At 38.1% G+C, this 15,886-nt stretch overlaps 1 protein-coding gene across 9 annotated transcripts in view; it reads right to left on the reverse strand.

The window, feature by feature from the left end:
• Nucleotides 1-15,886, reverse strand: part of CEP350 (centrosomal protein 350) — a 75,870-nt gene that overhangs the window by 28,103 nt on the left and 31,881 nt on the right. For 5 of the 9 annotated variants that reach the window (XR_013957375.1, XM_080622868.1, XM_080622865.1 and 2 more), the window contains 13 exons: nucleotides 14,357-14,577; nucleotides 14,081-14,244; nucleotides 13,235-13,393; nucleotides 12,908-13,039; nucleotides 10,545-10,672; nucleotides 10,072-10,191; nucleotides 8,181-8,347; nucleotides 7,261-7,457; nucleotides 6,547-6,731; nucleotides 6,093-6,180; nucleotides 5,559-5,705; nucleotides 4,608-4,765; nucleotides 895-1,017 (listed from right to left, as the gene is read on the reverse strand). Coding sequence is in view for 8 of the 9 variants with exons in the window: in XM_080622868.1 (XP_080478994.1) it covers nucleotides 895-1,017; nucleotides 4,608-4,765; nucleotides 5,559-5,705; nucleotides 6,093-6,180; nucleotides 6,547-6,731; nucleotides 7,261-7,457; nucleotides 8,181-8,347; nucleotides 10,072-10,191; nucleotides 10,545-10,672; nucleotides 12,908-13,039; nucleotides 13,235-13,393; nucleotides 14,081-14,244; nucleotides 14,357-14,577 (1,989 nt within the window). In the remaining variant the exon portion in view is untranslated. The remainder of the gene's footprint in view (nucleotides 1-894; nucleotides 1,018-4,607; nucleotides 4,766-5,558; nucleotides 5,706-6,092; nucleotides 6,181-6,546; nucleotides 6,732-7,260; nucleotides 7,458-8,180; nucleotides 8,348-10,071; nucleotides 10,192-10,544; nucleotides 10,673-12,907; nucleotides 13,040-13,234; nucleotides 13,394-14,080; nucleotides 14,245-14,356; nucleotides 14,578-15,886) is intronic. The other 4 variants (XM_080622867.1, XM_080622866.1, XM_080622870.1 and 1 more) reach the window with 3 other exon arrangements.

The raw sequence follows: 15,886 nt of genomic DNA on the forward strand, positions 1-15,886 counted from the left end.
ACACCTTTTACTAGATCAGGCTGTTCAAAGCCCCATCCATTCTGGCCTTGAACACTGCCAGAACGGGGCATCTACAACTTCTCTGGGCAACCTGTGCCAGTGTCTCACCACCTTCATCATAAAAAAACCCCAAAATCTTCCTTATATTTAATCTAGACCTACCGTTGGTCTAAACCCATTACCCCTTGTCCTATCACTACGGGCCCTAGCAGAAAGTCTTTCTGCTTTTTTCTTATAAGCCCACTTTATAAATTGAAAGGCACAAATAAGGTCTCCCCAGAGCCTTCTCTTCTCCAGGCTGAAAAACTACATTTCTCTCAGCCTTTCTTCACAGGAAAGGTGGTCCAGCCCACTGATCATTTCTGTGGCCCTCCGCTGGACCTCCTCCAACAGATCCATGTCTTTTTCATCTTGGGGACTTCGGAACTGGATGAAGTACTCCAGACAGGGGTCTCATGAGAGCAGAGTAGAGGGGAAGCATCAGCTTATATTCAGTGGTTTTTTTCATCCACCAGCATCCCCAAGTCCTCTGCAGAGTAGCTCTCAATTCATTCATCCCTCAAATCTACATTGATTCTGGGGATTGTCCTGATCCAGATGCAGGACACTGTTATCTCCATGAGGTCCCCAGTGGCCCAGTCCTCAAGCCTGTCAAGGTCTCTCTGGATGGCACCCTTTCCCTCCAGTGAATCAACCACACCACTTAGCTTGGTGTCATCTGCAGACTTTTTAAAGATGTACCCAATCCCACTCACTGTCTGTGCCATTAAGAAAAATCTGGAAACAATGAGGAAAGCGTCAAGAAGTTTAGTGATGGAAGAACCTCTTGACTTCCTAGGACTGAACAGAGCATGCTCTATCAAAGAGTCTATCACTTGAAAAAGATGCAGTTACCTGACCAATTGGTTGTAGATATACAGCTGGAATTTGGGGTGAAGGTTGGGAAAACAGACACTGAGAGAGGCCCAGTGGTGAGACGTAAAGACAGAGAAGAAGTAGTGAACAGGAGAGCAGTGTCTACAAAATAAGGAGGAAGAGTTTAAAACTAAGATAGCAAAAAAGGCAGAAAGAATGAGAAAAGGATAGCATCTAGCAAAGAACTTTAAAATTAATTGCATTTAACATTGTATAGTTATTACCCAACATCTGAAGTAGAAAAACTATACACTGTTATGCAGAAGGTAACAGAAAACACACACACACCCCATTTCATTTTCTGTTAACTAATGGCAAGCTACTTTCACACTGGTAGATTTTTCTTTAAATTTTGGAAGGAGTTTTATTTTGATGCAGACTTCCACATGCACTAGTTAACATATTTCAACCTGATCTTTTTGCAAGTCCTGTTATTGTAATTGTCAATACAGTATACAATGAGCATGCTAGTTTTGCTACATGAACAACTTTGCTTGTCTGAAACTTTAAACACATTTTCATTCACCTGGTGAAACCTCAGTAAAATTAATTCTCCAAAGGTAAGCACCAGTGAAAAGGGAAAAAAAATTAAATTACATATTTTAAAACATGAGCACATCCAGGAAAAGTCTGAGAAATACCTGTAATTTGACCTCTAGCTGCTATTTTGGTTTTTGGCAATGCAGTGCAGACTTGGTCTCAGAATACTTGTACATTGCCTCTTTCATTTGAAGTACTGACTGCAGAAAGATAATGTCTATTTGTTTAAAAAAAAAAAAAAAAAAAAAAAATCTACCTACCTAAACTTACAGCTGTGCTTAAAATGGTATTTCCTAAACAATTACCATTTTAAGTTAATTCCTAATGAATTATCATATTTACAGAAAAATGCCATGCTCCACATAGCTCTATCAACTACAATGCAAGCTAAGCAGCATATTAAGGAAAGGCAAAAGAAAATGAGCATTTAACCAGTTCTTCTATAGCACAGATTATCATTAAAATTGCATCTGCAAGGAAAGCAAGGGGAAGTGGTTAATTCTCTTTGACAGAGCATGCTCCTGTTCACATGCAGGCTGTTAAAAAAATAACCATTCTTTCACTCCCCTTTTAGCAGAAGAGAAATATTAAAGCTGCCTCTTAAGTAAGGAAGCCACAGGATTTCCACCTTGCTATGGACTACACCAAATCCAGCATAGTAGGCTCTCCTAATTCCTTATTCTAGTTCCTCTAGTACTTCACTCAACATTCAGCCTCTTTCCTTTTGTCGTATCTCACTCACACCCTGATTAAGCTGCCCTTCAGACAGCAGCTTCCTATCATTACACCCCAAACCAAATGTCTTACTCCATTATGTTAATATTATTCTTACGCCAAATAAGGACATTTAAAAGACTCCAGGTCAGCACTGGTTTTCAATCAATAAGCACTGCTATTGCAATCAAAATACCTGCAAAAGGTGTACAAAACCTATATAATTGGGAAGATCAAGTACTAGAGAATCATTTATGTTTACACAAAATACTACTTCCTTAGAATATGTCTGTATCAATCCAAGACAAAACTGTAAAACCAAAAATACATGACCACATATATCGCACAACTTCCACTTGTTCTGCCTAAGAGCAGTTATTTCAGTTCAAATCCTGCTATCCACCTTTAGAAAATTATTCTTCAGGTAAGCAATATTTTGGACTGATGATTCAAATATCTCTAAGGGCAGAACATAATTTGTATCTATTACTATCCCTTGCAATAGCAAGAACAATTATTTATTAATATGTAATGCTTTCTGCAATCATACTTGTTGCTTAGAAATGAAAGTACTTTGAAACAGTAAAATTTCAAAACCAATACTGACAAAACCACTACCTAATAAAAAGTAGCAAAGGAAGTTTTAAATATAAAAGTGTCATCTCCTATAATGTTTATTAACACTATATCTCAAAAATGGTAAGATGCAACTTGGTTTTGTTACACCATCTGAAATTTTGTATGTTGAATCTCAGGTGGTAAAAAAAGTAAAGACCCTCTTAAAAAAACCCCAGACCCACAGGATCAGAAGAAATCCCTTGTTTTCTTGAAACCTTGTAAATCAACATGGTCTACAGAGCACATCCTTCTCAAGTCCTCATCTTCAGCCATTTACCAACTTCAAAACCTATTTTGAGAAAAAGAGTTTGCTGCTATAGCGATGGGGTTGGTTTTCACATGACTTGGAATGCCAAGAGTTTAGTTTTGGAAATACGACGATTCAGTATCTTGAAATCATTTGTCATTTTGGCTGTTAAGTTTACTAGAAGAGTTTGAATAAAATAGCAATGAATTCAGGCTAGAACACGAAGACTATGTATACCTAGAACACGTTTTTGATTTTTCCTACTTACATCAAATCCTCAATACCACTGGCTTTTATCTTCATCATATACAAATACATGCAAGTCTGGGAAAAGTGCTTCTAAAAAGATTACAAGCAAAGTCACAAACAGCTTGCAAATTGTAGTGCTTGTTTTTTGATGTTTTAACTATCTGTGTTAGGAGTCACAAGATTAAAAAAAAAAAGAACCATTACAGAACCATTTAGTCCCTTATGGACTAAAATACAGTGACAGACCTTGGTTATAAGTTAAAAAAAACCCAAAAATGTCTAAGCAAAGACTATTTCTTGCAGAAATTGGCAGAGATCAAATTTTTAATGGAGTAGTCTCAAAAATAAATTTAAGACTTCAAACTAATGAGCACATGCTGGAAAAGCATTTGGGATGTTTAGTGCAGACAAAGTAATCCCTACACTGAAAAGATGCAGAAAAATAATTTGATTCAAAACAATTTAACAAGTGAAACCTTCAGCCCTAGTTTTCAGATGCAGGAACTGCACATACACTTCATTGTTTCCTCTGAAGACTAACAACCAACTTCAATTTTTTTCCAACCCATGGACCAAAAATGATGAAAAGAAAGGTCTTATTAATTGCCCATCTTCTCAGTCTCACACATACAACCTCCATTAATTAAGAAAATACTATAAAATGCATCCTAGCTCGCTTTAATGCAATTAGAATGGAAATTCTGCAGCTGGATAATAAGGTAGAAATCACATGCCTGACAAGCTCAATGACCTTCTGTGAGCCAGATCTCAAACTCAGGTAATAGTTTTTGCATAAGACTATTCCTTTTTTTAACTTACGCTTCAATTCAAGATAAAATTGTAATTCCAGAGTCTCACTTCCTATATTTCTGCCTTTTAAAATAACAGGGGAGATACAAAATACAGGCACTATTTTGACCATTTGACTTCAGAGGTCTCATTGCTAGAGGAACTCTTACATCATCAAGCTGGAGCCTGTCCAAGTTCCTTGAGCATACGAGTATCAAAATCTCCAAAATTGATGTGCTTTTACTGACTCAAAAAAGAAGTACAAAGAATATTAAAACCAATCTTGTATAATAAAAACTTGACACACTGTCTGCCAGCTAACAATGTCCAAATCTCAGTATTCATGCAACAATTGTAGCCTTTGTATATTATATTAAAAAATTAATACAGTTTCTATTAATGCTTCCAATCAGCTATTTTTCAGGCAACTCAGATCAAAGCTGATGTGATATTACTAGTGCAGATACTGGCCAAACCAACTTGTTCTATTAAAATAGTAAAGTCTTGCATAAGAAGAGAAAAAAAAATAAATTACTTCTCATCCATTCTGCTTCTCATTTTTTTAAGTTTCTGCATAATGCTACTAGTCTCACTGCTGGAGATTGAGATTGGGGAAGGGCTGCGTGTTTCTGCATCAGTTGGAAGTGGGCTAGAACCATTGCTCTGTTTGATGTCGTCCTCACTGTGAAGTTCCTGCAATTAAGCGTAAAAACCCCAAAAAGGCAACATTAAAAGTAGGAAAAAAGTTATTCTACAATCCTTTTTAGACATTATGTTAATTTAGCTTACTTCTATCCAAACTACATCAAATACTACTTCAGGTAAGTCTGTCCACCTGCAGATTTAACTTGACTATACAACTTCATTTTTATTTGACACAGTCTTTTAGTACTTGCTTTTCCACCATAATTCAAGTTTTCCCTAGCTGTATCTAGAAAAAACCCCAACAACATCTCAACATCAGAACTGAGTTACCCAATCAGGAAACCAATCTTTTCTGTATTACTATTATTCAACTTGTGTCTCCTCAAAATTTGTAAGGAAGCAGACAGTCATCAAAATCCTGTCTTGCTGTCTTATAAATCAGATGCAAGAAATTTAGTGTAATGACACTAACACTCACAAAGCAGCAAGTTTTGGGTTTAACACTTACATTTAGTACTTTGGAGTCTGAAAAATAATCAAACAAAATCAGAGCCCAAGAGATCTAAGCAACAAAAAGCTGATATTCCCAAAGTTATTAGTTAAGCTTGAGATTTAAAACACCATTTACTGCACAGTTAAAACAAAACATTTAATAATTTCCTTAAAAATGCTTTTAAGAAATTAAACATTTCTGAGATAAAGAGGATGAAACCACTTGAGGCAGACAAAACTTTCAAGTGATAGGTCCAATCCAGTAGCTTTCCATTCCCATAAACACTAAAATCAAACACTAGATGCATGGACAAAGAGGGAACACTCCAGCTTCCCTATGAACGCTTACCAGTTTGTTTTCTCCTGCAGACTTTAGCTTCTCCTGCAGTTTCATTGTAGTCTGACGGATTCGTTCTATTTCTGCCTGCTGTTTAAGGATCAGCTGTCTTTCCTTCCGAGCAGCTTTGTTAGCCTCTTGAAGACGCTTAATTTCTGCCTTTTATGTATAAAAGATTAAGCATAAGAACTGTGACAGACAACTCTCAAGAACACACTTCAAAGCTGACACAGTGTCCTTGCTAAGGGTTTAAAATTACTGCAATTACTGATGAAGCAACTAGCCTGAACTTCAGCAGCAAAGAACAGAAAATCAATTAATACTTCCAAGTCTCAACAAGTGAGATTACTGATACAGAAAGATCCTTTAAATCAACGTGTTAAACACCACCAAAATGCAAGTAAGACTTGCTAGTAAGAAATACTGCTGGCTTCCTATCCAAAAGCCTGGTATGGAAGTTTCTCAATTCTTAGTTTTTACAGTGTCTGAAACATTTAACGGCTACAGAGAGGCTGCAACAGGGTTTTCCTACAGAGCATTAGTTACCTTTTCCTGCTGTAATCTCAGCAGTAGACCACGCTGCCTCTTTCGAATAGGAGGCATCTTATCATCCTCTCCCTTGTCTCGCAAATGCCTGCAAACAGATTGGAAGAAAAGATTAAATAGAAAAAAAGTATATAACAACGAACCACAAGCCTTTTACACTTTAAAGTAAAACCCCGAGATTTACTTTTCCTAATCTGCAGAAGAGTATATGCCTGTAACTAATCACTTGCATGCTCTATAGTGAAATATGTTGTACTGTTTAGTCAGACACACACAGTTGAAAGGCCAGTGCAGGTAGTATGAGATCTCACATGAATGGGCAGAAACTCTCAAGAGGTAGTATTCTCACCATTTGAGAAAGACAATAGGAAGGACACTTGGGTCACTACCTCACAATCCTTTGTCAAACCCACATTAACAAGAAATTGGAAGAAAATGCCTTTTCAACCCTTACTTCTTCTGGTGTTCCAGCCAAGCTAATTCAGCCTTCGTCTTCTCCTTCAGAGCCTTCTCTCGGAGCCGAAGCAGTGAGGACTGATGAGCTGCTCGCATTTCCTCTTCTTTCATGTACTGTCTCACCATCTCCATTGTAAATTTAGAGAAACTATCTTGTCCCCCTGAGAATGGCATGCTTAGCTCCTGGAAGGCAAGAAAAATTTGGCATTATTTAGAGAAATTCCAAGGCTTTTTTCAATTACAAAGTGTGTGTGTCTATGCAGACATGCACAAAAAACCAGGTTTAAGAAGGGATGCTGCTTTTATTCTGAGCTTTGTGCAGATCAGCTTTTTCTGCCCTTGGCTGTGTGAAAGTTTTGGGGTGTCCGTTCTTGGGCCAGAGTTGAAGCATCCTCTTATACTTCCTACCTGTGTGTAGGCATAGTAGAAAGATTTAATCCACTGAGCTTTTATAACCTGCCTCAAAATGTCACTCCTCTTATCCAAAGCCACAAGAGAATAGATAGAGGTCTGTTTTGTAAGTCATCATGCTTGTACAACAGTGACATATTGCATGATTCATGCAACCCTAAGTTTTGAGATGCTCGAAAAACCACAGGGAGGAAAAAAACCCCAAAGTTTGCAAACGCAGCTAAGAACAGCTCACGTGAAGCTCATTAGCTTAACCGTTTCAGTTCAGTTAATTTATCTTCACTACAGTTGCTTGACCTACCTTGATAGATGACAGAGCTGTTTTTTCTGGGGAAACTTCCTCATCAGAATCATCACGATTACCCCGTTTCTTCTCCAAGTTATTTCTGCGATGACTCTCAGAGGGCAGCAAAGACCGAAAAGACTTTTCCTCAATCTCGTCCTCTGTCATGGACTCATCAAATTTCAGGGAATATTCTGTTGCAACAGAAGCAGAATCTGAGGGAGAAATCAGGAAAGTGGTTGTATGCTCAGGTATGTAACATGAATGCGGTTTTACTCTGTCTGATCTCAATAAAGTCAGAGGGACAGGAAAGACAGGGAGAGAACTAATGCAGAGTAAAATGGGTGTTCAGAAAATCGTGGAATACCAGGTTGGAAAGGACCTCAGGGATCATCTGGTCCAATCTTTCTTGGCAAAGCACAACCTAGACTAGATGGCCCAGCACCCTGTCCAGCCAAATCTTAAGTGTCCAGTGCTGGGGAGTCCACCACTTCTCTTGGGAGATTATTCCAATGGCTGATTGTTCTCAATGTGAAAAATGTGAGTGACCTGACCTTGAGTTATAGGACATCATGAAATACCATTATCCAGCTTGACAAACCTAACAGACTTCCGTAAACAGGTATAAACTCATGTCTGGGCTACTGAAATATTTGGTGTTCAGCTTGCACATTCAGCAAGTGAACTTCCAGCCATAGCTAGCACAGCAGAAAGCAGAATGGCTCACACACTCACCACTCCGATGTGCAGAATTTCAAAGGTCCCAATCTCACTATGCCACCCTCTCTTACTTCTTAAGATACTACCAGCTTACCTGGGGCTCAGCTTTCTTCACATATATTCCCTCATTTATTTCAGAAACTAATTCTGAAACAGCACCTCCCCTCCCTTCCCCCTTACCATCCTCAAATTCATCACACACAAACAACACAGCTTACCTTTTTCATCTGGCAGTGATAAAATACTATCACTTCGCAAGGAATCGTCCACACCAGTATGCGCCTGGTCTTCAATACTGCCAGTTATCTTTTCATGATGGGAAAGCTTTTTCTCGTTCTCCTTAGAAGATGGAACTGAAGGACTCTCTTGGCGGCTGCTGGTACTACTGTGTTATCAAAGAGATAAGGGGTTTTTTTTAAATGACTTTGCACATTTCAAAGTATTTATATGGCATTACTACTGCATGTACCATGATTAACATGCCAGCAACAATCCACATGCAGAGGGTTTGGGACTTTTTTTAAATACAGCTTGGCTACTTCAGAATTCCAAGCTGCAACAAGCTGCAGATTGGCAGCAGGACTTGCATTTTTATTCTACCTTCGAATCCAAGTGCTTTTTAGGTATGCACACTCTCTACCTGGCAATGAGAGTGGATGATAAACCACTGCAAACATCTCTCCTTACAGTTTTTAAAAGGACCAGCAAGATGGCAATACTATTTTAAGTTAGAAGAACTACAGAGGACATAATCATTCATTTGGACAAGATCACAGAAGGGCTGTGAGAAACTTTATGGGACCTAACTAGATCACGTAAGTGAACACGAAACAAAAAGCTAAAAATCCATTGTTAAACACAGGTGAGATACTGAAAAGTAATACCAGAAATGAGTCAAACCTAAACCTCAGGCAAATAATACTCCATGCACTTCATGTAAACTCTCAAGCCAGTGCAGAGCAGCAGTGACAAAACCCTCAAAAACTAGAACCTAACAAAATGTCCAGATACACAGAGAACAGAAAAGAAAGTAATGCACATTACAGCAGACAGTTCTACAGGTCCCTGCACTGTGTTTTCAGAACATATGCTACAATCTGTGTTTTATTCCATTCCAAAAAACACACAGAGCAAAACGAGACAGGCACAAAAGACAAGTATTTAGAAGAGGGAAAAAGACTCATATAAACAGAGACTTGAAGGGACTTTTAGGTTATAAGTGTGACACAAAGAAGTATGGAAGTAGGCCACAGCACAGAAATTGGAATCATCTCAGCTCAGAAATTTCTGAACGTATTTCATCTAGCCAAAGTCAAGGCCATGTGCAAGTTCTGAACACCTGCAAGAACAGAGGATCCCACAATCTCCCTACACCCCCAAGTCTACTGTTTGACCACTTTCACAGTGTTTTTTTCCTCAGTGACTTTCCCCTTTCTGTAATGTCACCATTGCCTTTTGTCATCTCATTTTGCATCTCTAAAAAGAGTCTAACCTTATGTTACTTAACAATCCGTGTTTTAAGACACTGCAACTAGATTCCTGCCCCCTTAACCTTCTCTTTTCTAGGTTAAGTTAGCTCAGTTCCTTTGTCCTGTCTTTTACATCATGCACTTCAGCCTCCCCTTGGTGGTTCACCACTTGACTTGTGTGTGTATGCAAATATCTTCTCTTTACCAAGAAGCCCAAAACTGGACACTATATTCCAGATACAGTCTCACAAGAGTCGAACAGAGTGGAATAACCATTTCCCTTCACCTGCTTGCTAGACTTCTGCTAAATTAGCTGAATGAGAAAGTGAAACTCAATTATTCTTAAGTTACAAAAGAGAAAAGCATCCAATTAGAACAAATACAGCAAATTCAAAACTGAAGACATTAACACACTGTGGGCTACAGTGTAGTAGGATTGTTTTAATTAAAGACAAAACAAACTCTGGTAGGCATATAAACCTTCAAGCTCCAGAATATGAGACAGGTTTACCTGTTGAAGGTTTAATGCAACCACGTCTCTTTTTATAAAAAGATATTGAAGGAAATACCTTTATATTCCTTTGTGCTTTAGTTCTTATTTATAACAAAACCACCCCTGTGTAATCTAAGCCCTTCTTACCTCTGATCATGAACCTTTGATCTTGAGGACTCTGAATAACTATCAAACATTGGCGAGTATGTCTGTTTCGAGTCACCTGTCCCCTCTTTACCTTGTGATATGGCACCAGACTCACATTTCCTAAGAAAGCAAAGTGTTTGGCATAAATCTATGTTATCTTAAACCAAAGAGAAATACAGTTTACTGGAAGTAGTAACAGCTAAAATTTCTGAAGAGATCATTTAAAGCTTAGACTAGTTAAATCATCCCACAAAACATTTAGGACTTCTTTTTCTACACTTTTTATATCAAGGTTCACAGAACTAGTTAATGTCACCTTTGTCATACACTATTAAAGGGCATAAAGATGGAATCTGAATTCTTATTCAATGCTCACTCATTATGACATCTTAAAACTCTCTTCAAGAATAGGTGAAGTAGAACCTAACAAATTTTACTTCCCCCTTCCCAAGATGTGAAACATTAGGCAAAACCTGTTTGTATCAGCTCGGGCTCTCAGTTGTTTCATGAACTCTGAATGATGCTGCCGCTGGTGGTCAAACAAGGTGGTGACTGGAGCAGCTGGAGTGCTGACAGTATCCGTTCGTGCTAACTCAGTCATCTGAGTACAATCAAAAAAAAAAATAATCCAAGGAATACAATAAGCTTATCAACACCAAAATCTTTCTGAGCAAGGAAAGTCTTCCTCACCGACAATCTTATTCATTTATTGAACAAATACATAATATGTGGGTTTAAGATGGTTTGTAATTATACACGTGTCAATTTTGGATATGGAAGGTACATACTGTTCTGTAAATACATATTCTTTAATTTATGCAGAGTGGCATTATTAATATGAAGCTACAGATGAGCAAGAGACTACTTATCATATCATTCTAATCTTCTTAACCAAACTCTGATCAGTCAAATGATCCCCACATAATAAAACATTCCAGATTTCCTATAATTGCAACAAAAACCAAAGCAAATAACACCTACCACAAACACCCCCCCTAAACAACCTCTAACCACCACCCCCACAAACACCAGAAACAATGTTTTCATTTGAAAGTGTAGTTTGCTCAATAAGCAAAAAAATATTCTTTTCACTCCAAAGGAAGCAACAGGTTTAAATTCCCATACCATGCACACTGCCAGGTTTAAAATTAGCAGCATTAAATAAACAGATTGCCATAAATCTGTTTTTAATGTATGACAGTCACTGTGTACTGGACTAGAAATAAGAGCTTCTTCAGAAATCACAGTAGATAACACTAATTTTCAGAAGCTTTAGAATTAAATATTTTTCTTACTGTTCAAAGGTCTGCCTCTTGCAGAGCAGCCATGTCTGGTTCATTTTGAAGGTAGGTATAAGCTGTATTCCAATGATTTTTAATAAAGATACTGAGTTTCTTCCTTAATTCTTCAATTAATGTATATAAATTTTATAGAAACAGTGAATGTTTTTAATTGGATTGTCTGTATACATCATCCACTGTCTTAGTCTTCATTAATATGACAATCAACTCTAAGCAAACAGAACTGTATAGCAGCATGCTATATTCTTATGCATAACGTAAACTTCTAATTGAAAGCAATGCAGAAAATTAACTCTATTCCCTTTTACATAAGAAATTACAGCATACGTCCCAAAATATTCCCAGCATATTGGTAACAGCCATTTCCACTGCTGCATTCCAGTTAAAATAAATGGTTGTTCAACTGAGCCTCTGGAGTCACTTGTAAACATGGATGGAAAAGCTACTCTGCTAGCCCATCATCACTGACCAGGTCATCCTCATCAACCTCTGCACTAGCACCTTTTACTCTCAGAGCCTGAATTTAAAGCAAACCAAGAGATTAAAACCCTACACCAAATAAAAGCTCTGTTCCTTCTGCCTTGTTTCTTAACTGGTTTCTACCCACTTCAGCTCTGTAAGCTACAAATGTTTCTTTGTCTTTATCCAAGACTTCACTGCCTTCTATTAACAACCACTACGTGTATCCAAGATGCCTGATCTTTTCTGTTCCTTTAACCTAACCCATTCTTATTAAAAAATTATTTAAATGTCACATATTTGGCAAACACCAGAACAAGTACATCACTGTTATTCTAGAGTCCCATTATGCATCATAAAAACAGCCTTCCTGAACACTAACATGTGCATAAGCTGTAAAGAAACACATTATGTTCACATTCATCAGCCTTCTGCATTCCATCCCATGACCCTAACTTGCAGGCACTGCTACTGCTGAACTATGAAGCAGCAAAAGCATTTTTTTGTTACTGTGTTTTGTACCTACGTGTGAAGCAGCTGCTACAATTTTGGAGCAAGTAGTATAAAAACTGATAAAATGATATAAAAAACCTGAAAGCTAATAAATAGTCCAGATGCCACACAAGAACAGAGACCCAAAAAAAGAAAACTTCAAACTACCAAGAGTGAAGATCCTATCTTTTTTGATTCCCCTCTCACTTCTACCTTCAAAAGTAAGCAAACTGTATTTTCCCTACTTTTCTGATTTAATTTGCATATGAAACAGATACATGATCAATCCCTGATGGAGCACAACTCTTACAAATTAAAGATGTGTTCACTATCCTCAATCTATCCTGGAAGAACAATCTTCTTAAGAGTTTGCTGACCGGAAGATCTTAAGAATAGCGAACAGGGATTTAAGGCTGCTGACTAACTCTTTAGTAATCATGCCAGAAAAGATCCTTTGAAGTCCTATCATTTGTTACATTATGAAGGTGAAGAATAACACTGAACAGAAAATATCCTGGAGGCAAAAAAGCATTCAAAATAATACTGAGATTAGAACAGTTTTTTCCTTTCACTCAGGACCTCACCTCACGGATCTGGTGAGCTGCATCTGTAGTGAGAAGCGCAGTTTCTGCCTGCTTGGTTGAAGCCTTGCATGGGGTCTCCAGTACAGCCTCCTGACGTGCCTGGACAAGATGCTGTAGCGACTCTGCATGGACCTATGCAGAAAATACAACCAGTTCAGCTCTTCAAAGTTTTCTGGCTATAACAACTATACTTTCATTTCTTACAATCTGGTGGAAAAAGGTTTGAAATCGGCTCCTAAGAGTTTTTCAGCTATATTAAACCCCTTCAGCACCTTCATATGTTCACAGCTTCAAGTTAAAAATACTCGTAGGCACAGATTTACTTACAGCATTTTGCCTCTTACACACTTCACATTTTTTGAAGGGCAGCATTACCTGAGCTGCCTTCTGCCTTGCCTCATCCAGTTGTCTCTGACTTTCTAAAGCTTCTTGTTCAGCCTTGATTTTTAAAAGAGCTAGGTCCCGTTCATGGCGCTGCTGCTGTGCCTACAAATCAGGAAAACAAGTTTTTAATCATGCAAGTTAAATGTAAACACTTTTTTGCCTCAGCCTCTGGCTGCAATGACCTCTGAAAGATCTAGATCTTCTCTACTGGTGGTGTCTCTTCTGCTAAAGTAAAATTTCTAGGCTACCAATTGTCCTTCTCCCTTTTCAAGCGAGCAGTAGACAATGCACATTCCCTGTACTTTTCCACCACAGTGTAGAAAGAAAGAGGATTTAGGAGACCAATTAAGTCAACAAACAAGAACAAGCAATCCTATCAACATAAGGAAATTTCAACCAAAAGTATCCTTTTCATGGGCTAAGACTAGACTAAGACAGACAGGCTAAGATCCAGCCTGAACAACTACACTGCATGGCATTGGGACCCGATAATCAAACTCTATAAACAATCAAGTTTTTATTTTACTGAAGGACACAACTAAAGCAGTGATTCCAGCTAATGGTATATCAATAACACATGTTCGAGTCATCAGTTCCTTGGTGTCAACTTATAATAAGAAAAAGAACAGACATTAATCCTAAAAAATGGACACTGGCACAGACACTCTATCATGACTATTACGATTTCTCTGCATCGCCAACAAAAGCATAACTCATCCTGATTTAATTAATTTTCTTGCAAAATAAAAAAGAAAAGAAGGTTAAGACAAGGAAGTATTTTTCCATTACCTTTAGAATCTGAGCCAAGGAAACACTCTCCTGCTGGGCAAGTGATATGCCTCGTACTCGTTCCACATCTGACAGCTGTCGTACAGACTCCTCAATAGCACTAAGGTAGTTCAATTCTACTGATAAACGATGCTGAAGACCAGCAGGGGAGAAGCGCATACATCCTGCAGGATAAGACTTACTGGTCAACTTCCTTAGACTTTAGTGCCCCACACCAAAAATACAGAAAAAATATAACCGCTTTGGGATTACTGTGGTTTTAACAAAACAACTCACCGCTTGCTGAGGCTGCTCCTGCTACAGACCTACTAGCTCCCAGACTCAAATCAGGGGAGGCTGAATTATGCTTCAGCCCTGACACTGTACTTCCAGTAAAGCCAGCAGGTGACTTGACTCTTTCTGCTGTATTGCTTATAGAATCAAACTGCAACACTTTTTGGGAACCTGGAGATGGGGAAGAAGTTGGTGTCTTCTGGGATCTTCCCTTGTCTGAGAAACTGACAGTGAAACGAAAAAAGAAAGAAGTCAATATTCTCCTAAATCCAGCCATTTGATAGGACAATAAGGAAATAACCTAGTTCTTCCACTTACACACACCGAAAAGATCCACATAAAAGGCAGTCTTTTATAGTTTGCACTATAAAGGCCCAGCGTGCCTTTAGGAAATGGCCTCATGAGATAGGTTTTGCACCTATATCCCAGATTAAGGTTAGGTTTCTAGAGCACTCTACTTTTCCTCCAAGTATTAAACCTAGATAGCACACACCAAAGGGAAAAAAAAACCCAACCAAAACCAAAAACCAAAGCGTGGTATCTACCATGTTCTACATGGCCAGGCAAGCAGTTTCAATGCCTCCTTGTCAGGAACCTGCCATGACAAAGTCTGGATGCACTCACCTGCATGTGCATTTATGTATCTGTTTTGAGAGTTTGAGTGAAGAATTTTGGTTTACTTACGGAAAATTAGGGCCATATTTTGATAACGGAATGAACAGAATTTTTAGAAAGTGAACAGATTACTATTGGCACATGGATGCAACTGAATGTGGTAAATCACTGCCCTGGATCCAACTCTCTCAACAAAATGCAACGAAACACTTGAAGGCCAAAACTTGACAAACAATTAGTAAACTACTACGCTTAAACACAAAGACATCAAGTTTTTTAAACATACAGAAAACCATCCAGACACTTCTTAAATTTACTATTCCAATTTCCTTTCATACCCAATACTGGATATCAGTGAAAGTCACCAGTATAAGTCAATATCTCTGAACCGCACTGTACTCATATAGAGTGAGAGACCATTGGTATTATTTGTTGCTTTTTAGAAAAAACTGCAATGGACACTAAATCGAATATTCCATAACCATCTTCATGGCACAATTAGCAGAAAAACTGCATTAATAGCTAGACATACAGAGGATGCAACAGAAAATTAGGGTTTTTTTTCCTTTTTTTCTATACTCTTTTTCAAGGATCAGTTCACCTCTCAGAAAGCATCAACTCACGTAGCTGGATAGGCTTATGAGTATTAGCTGAATACAAGTCTAGCCGAAAATGTCTGTGGATTCTACTGAAAAGAGCAAGATGACTGCACACGCTATTTCCTCCCACCCCACACTTCCTACAGAACATTTATAGAAGTGAAAAAAAAATAAAATATTGTATTTCAATGCTTAAGGTACTGAACCTGACAGGACAATTATATTGGCCAGTTATCTACACAAAAATAGAGGAACCATCTGGGGAGGAATCACTGTTTTGTATTTTCTCTTACTACAGCCATCTACTTTAAGCTTTGAT

Source organism: Psittacula echo (assembly GCF_963264785.1).
Source record: "Psittacula echo genome assembly, chromosome: 7".
Lineage (NCBI taxonomy): Eukaryota > Metazoa > Chordata > Aves > Psittaciformes > Psittacidae > Psittacula > Psittacula echo.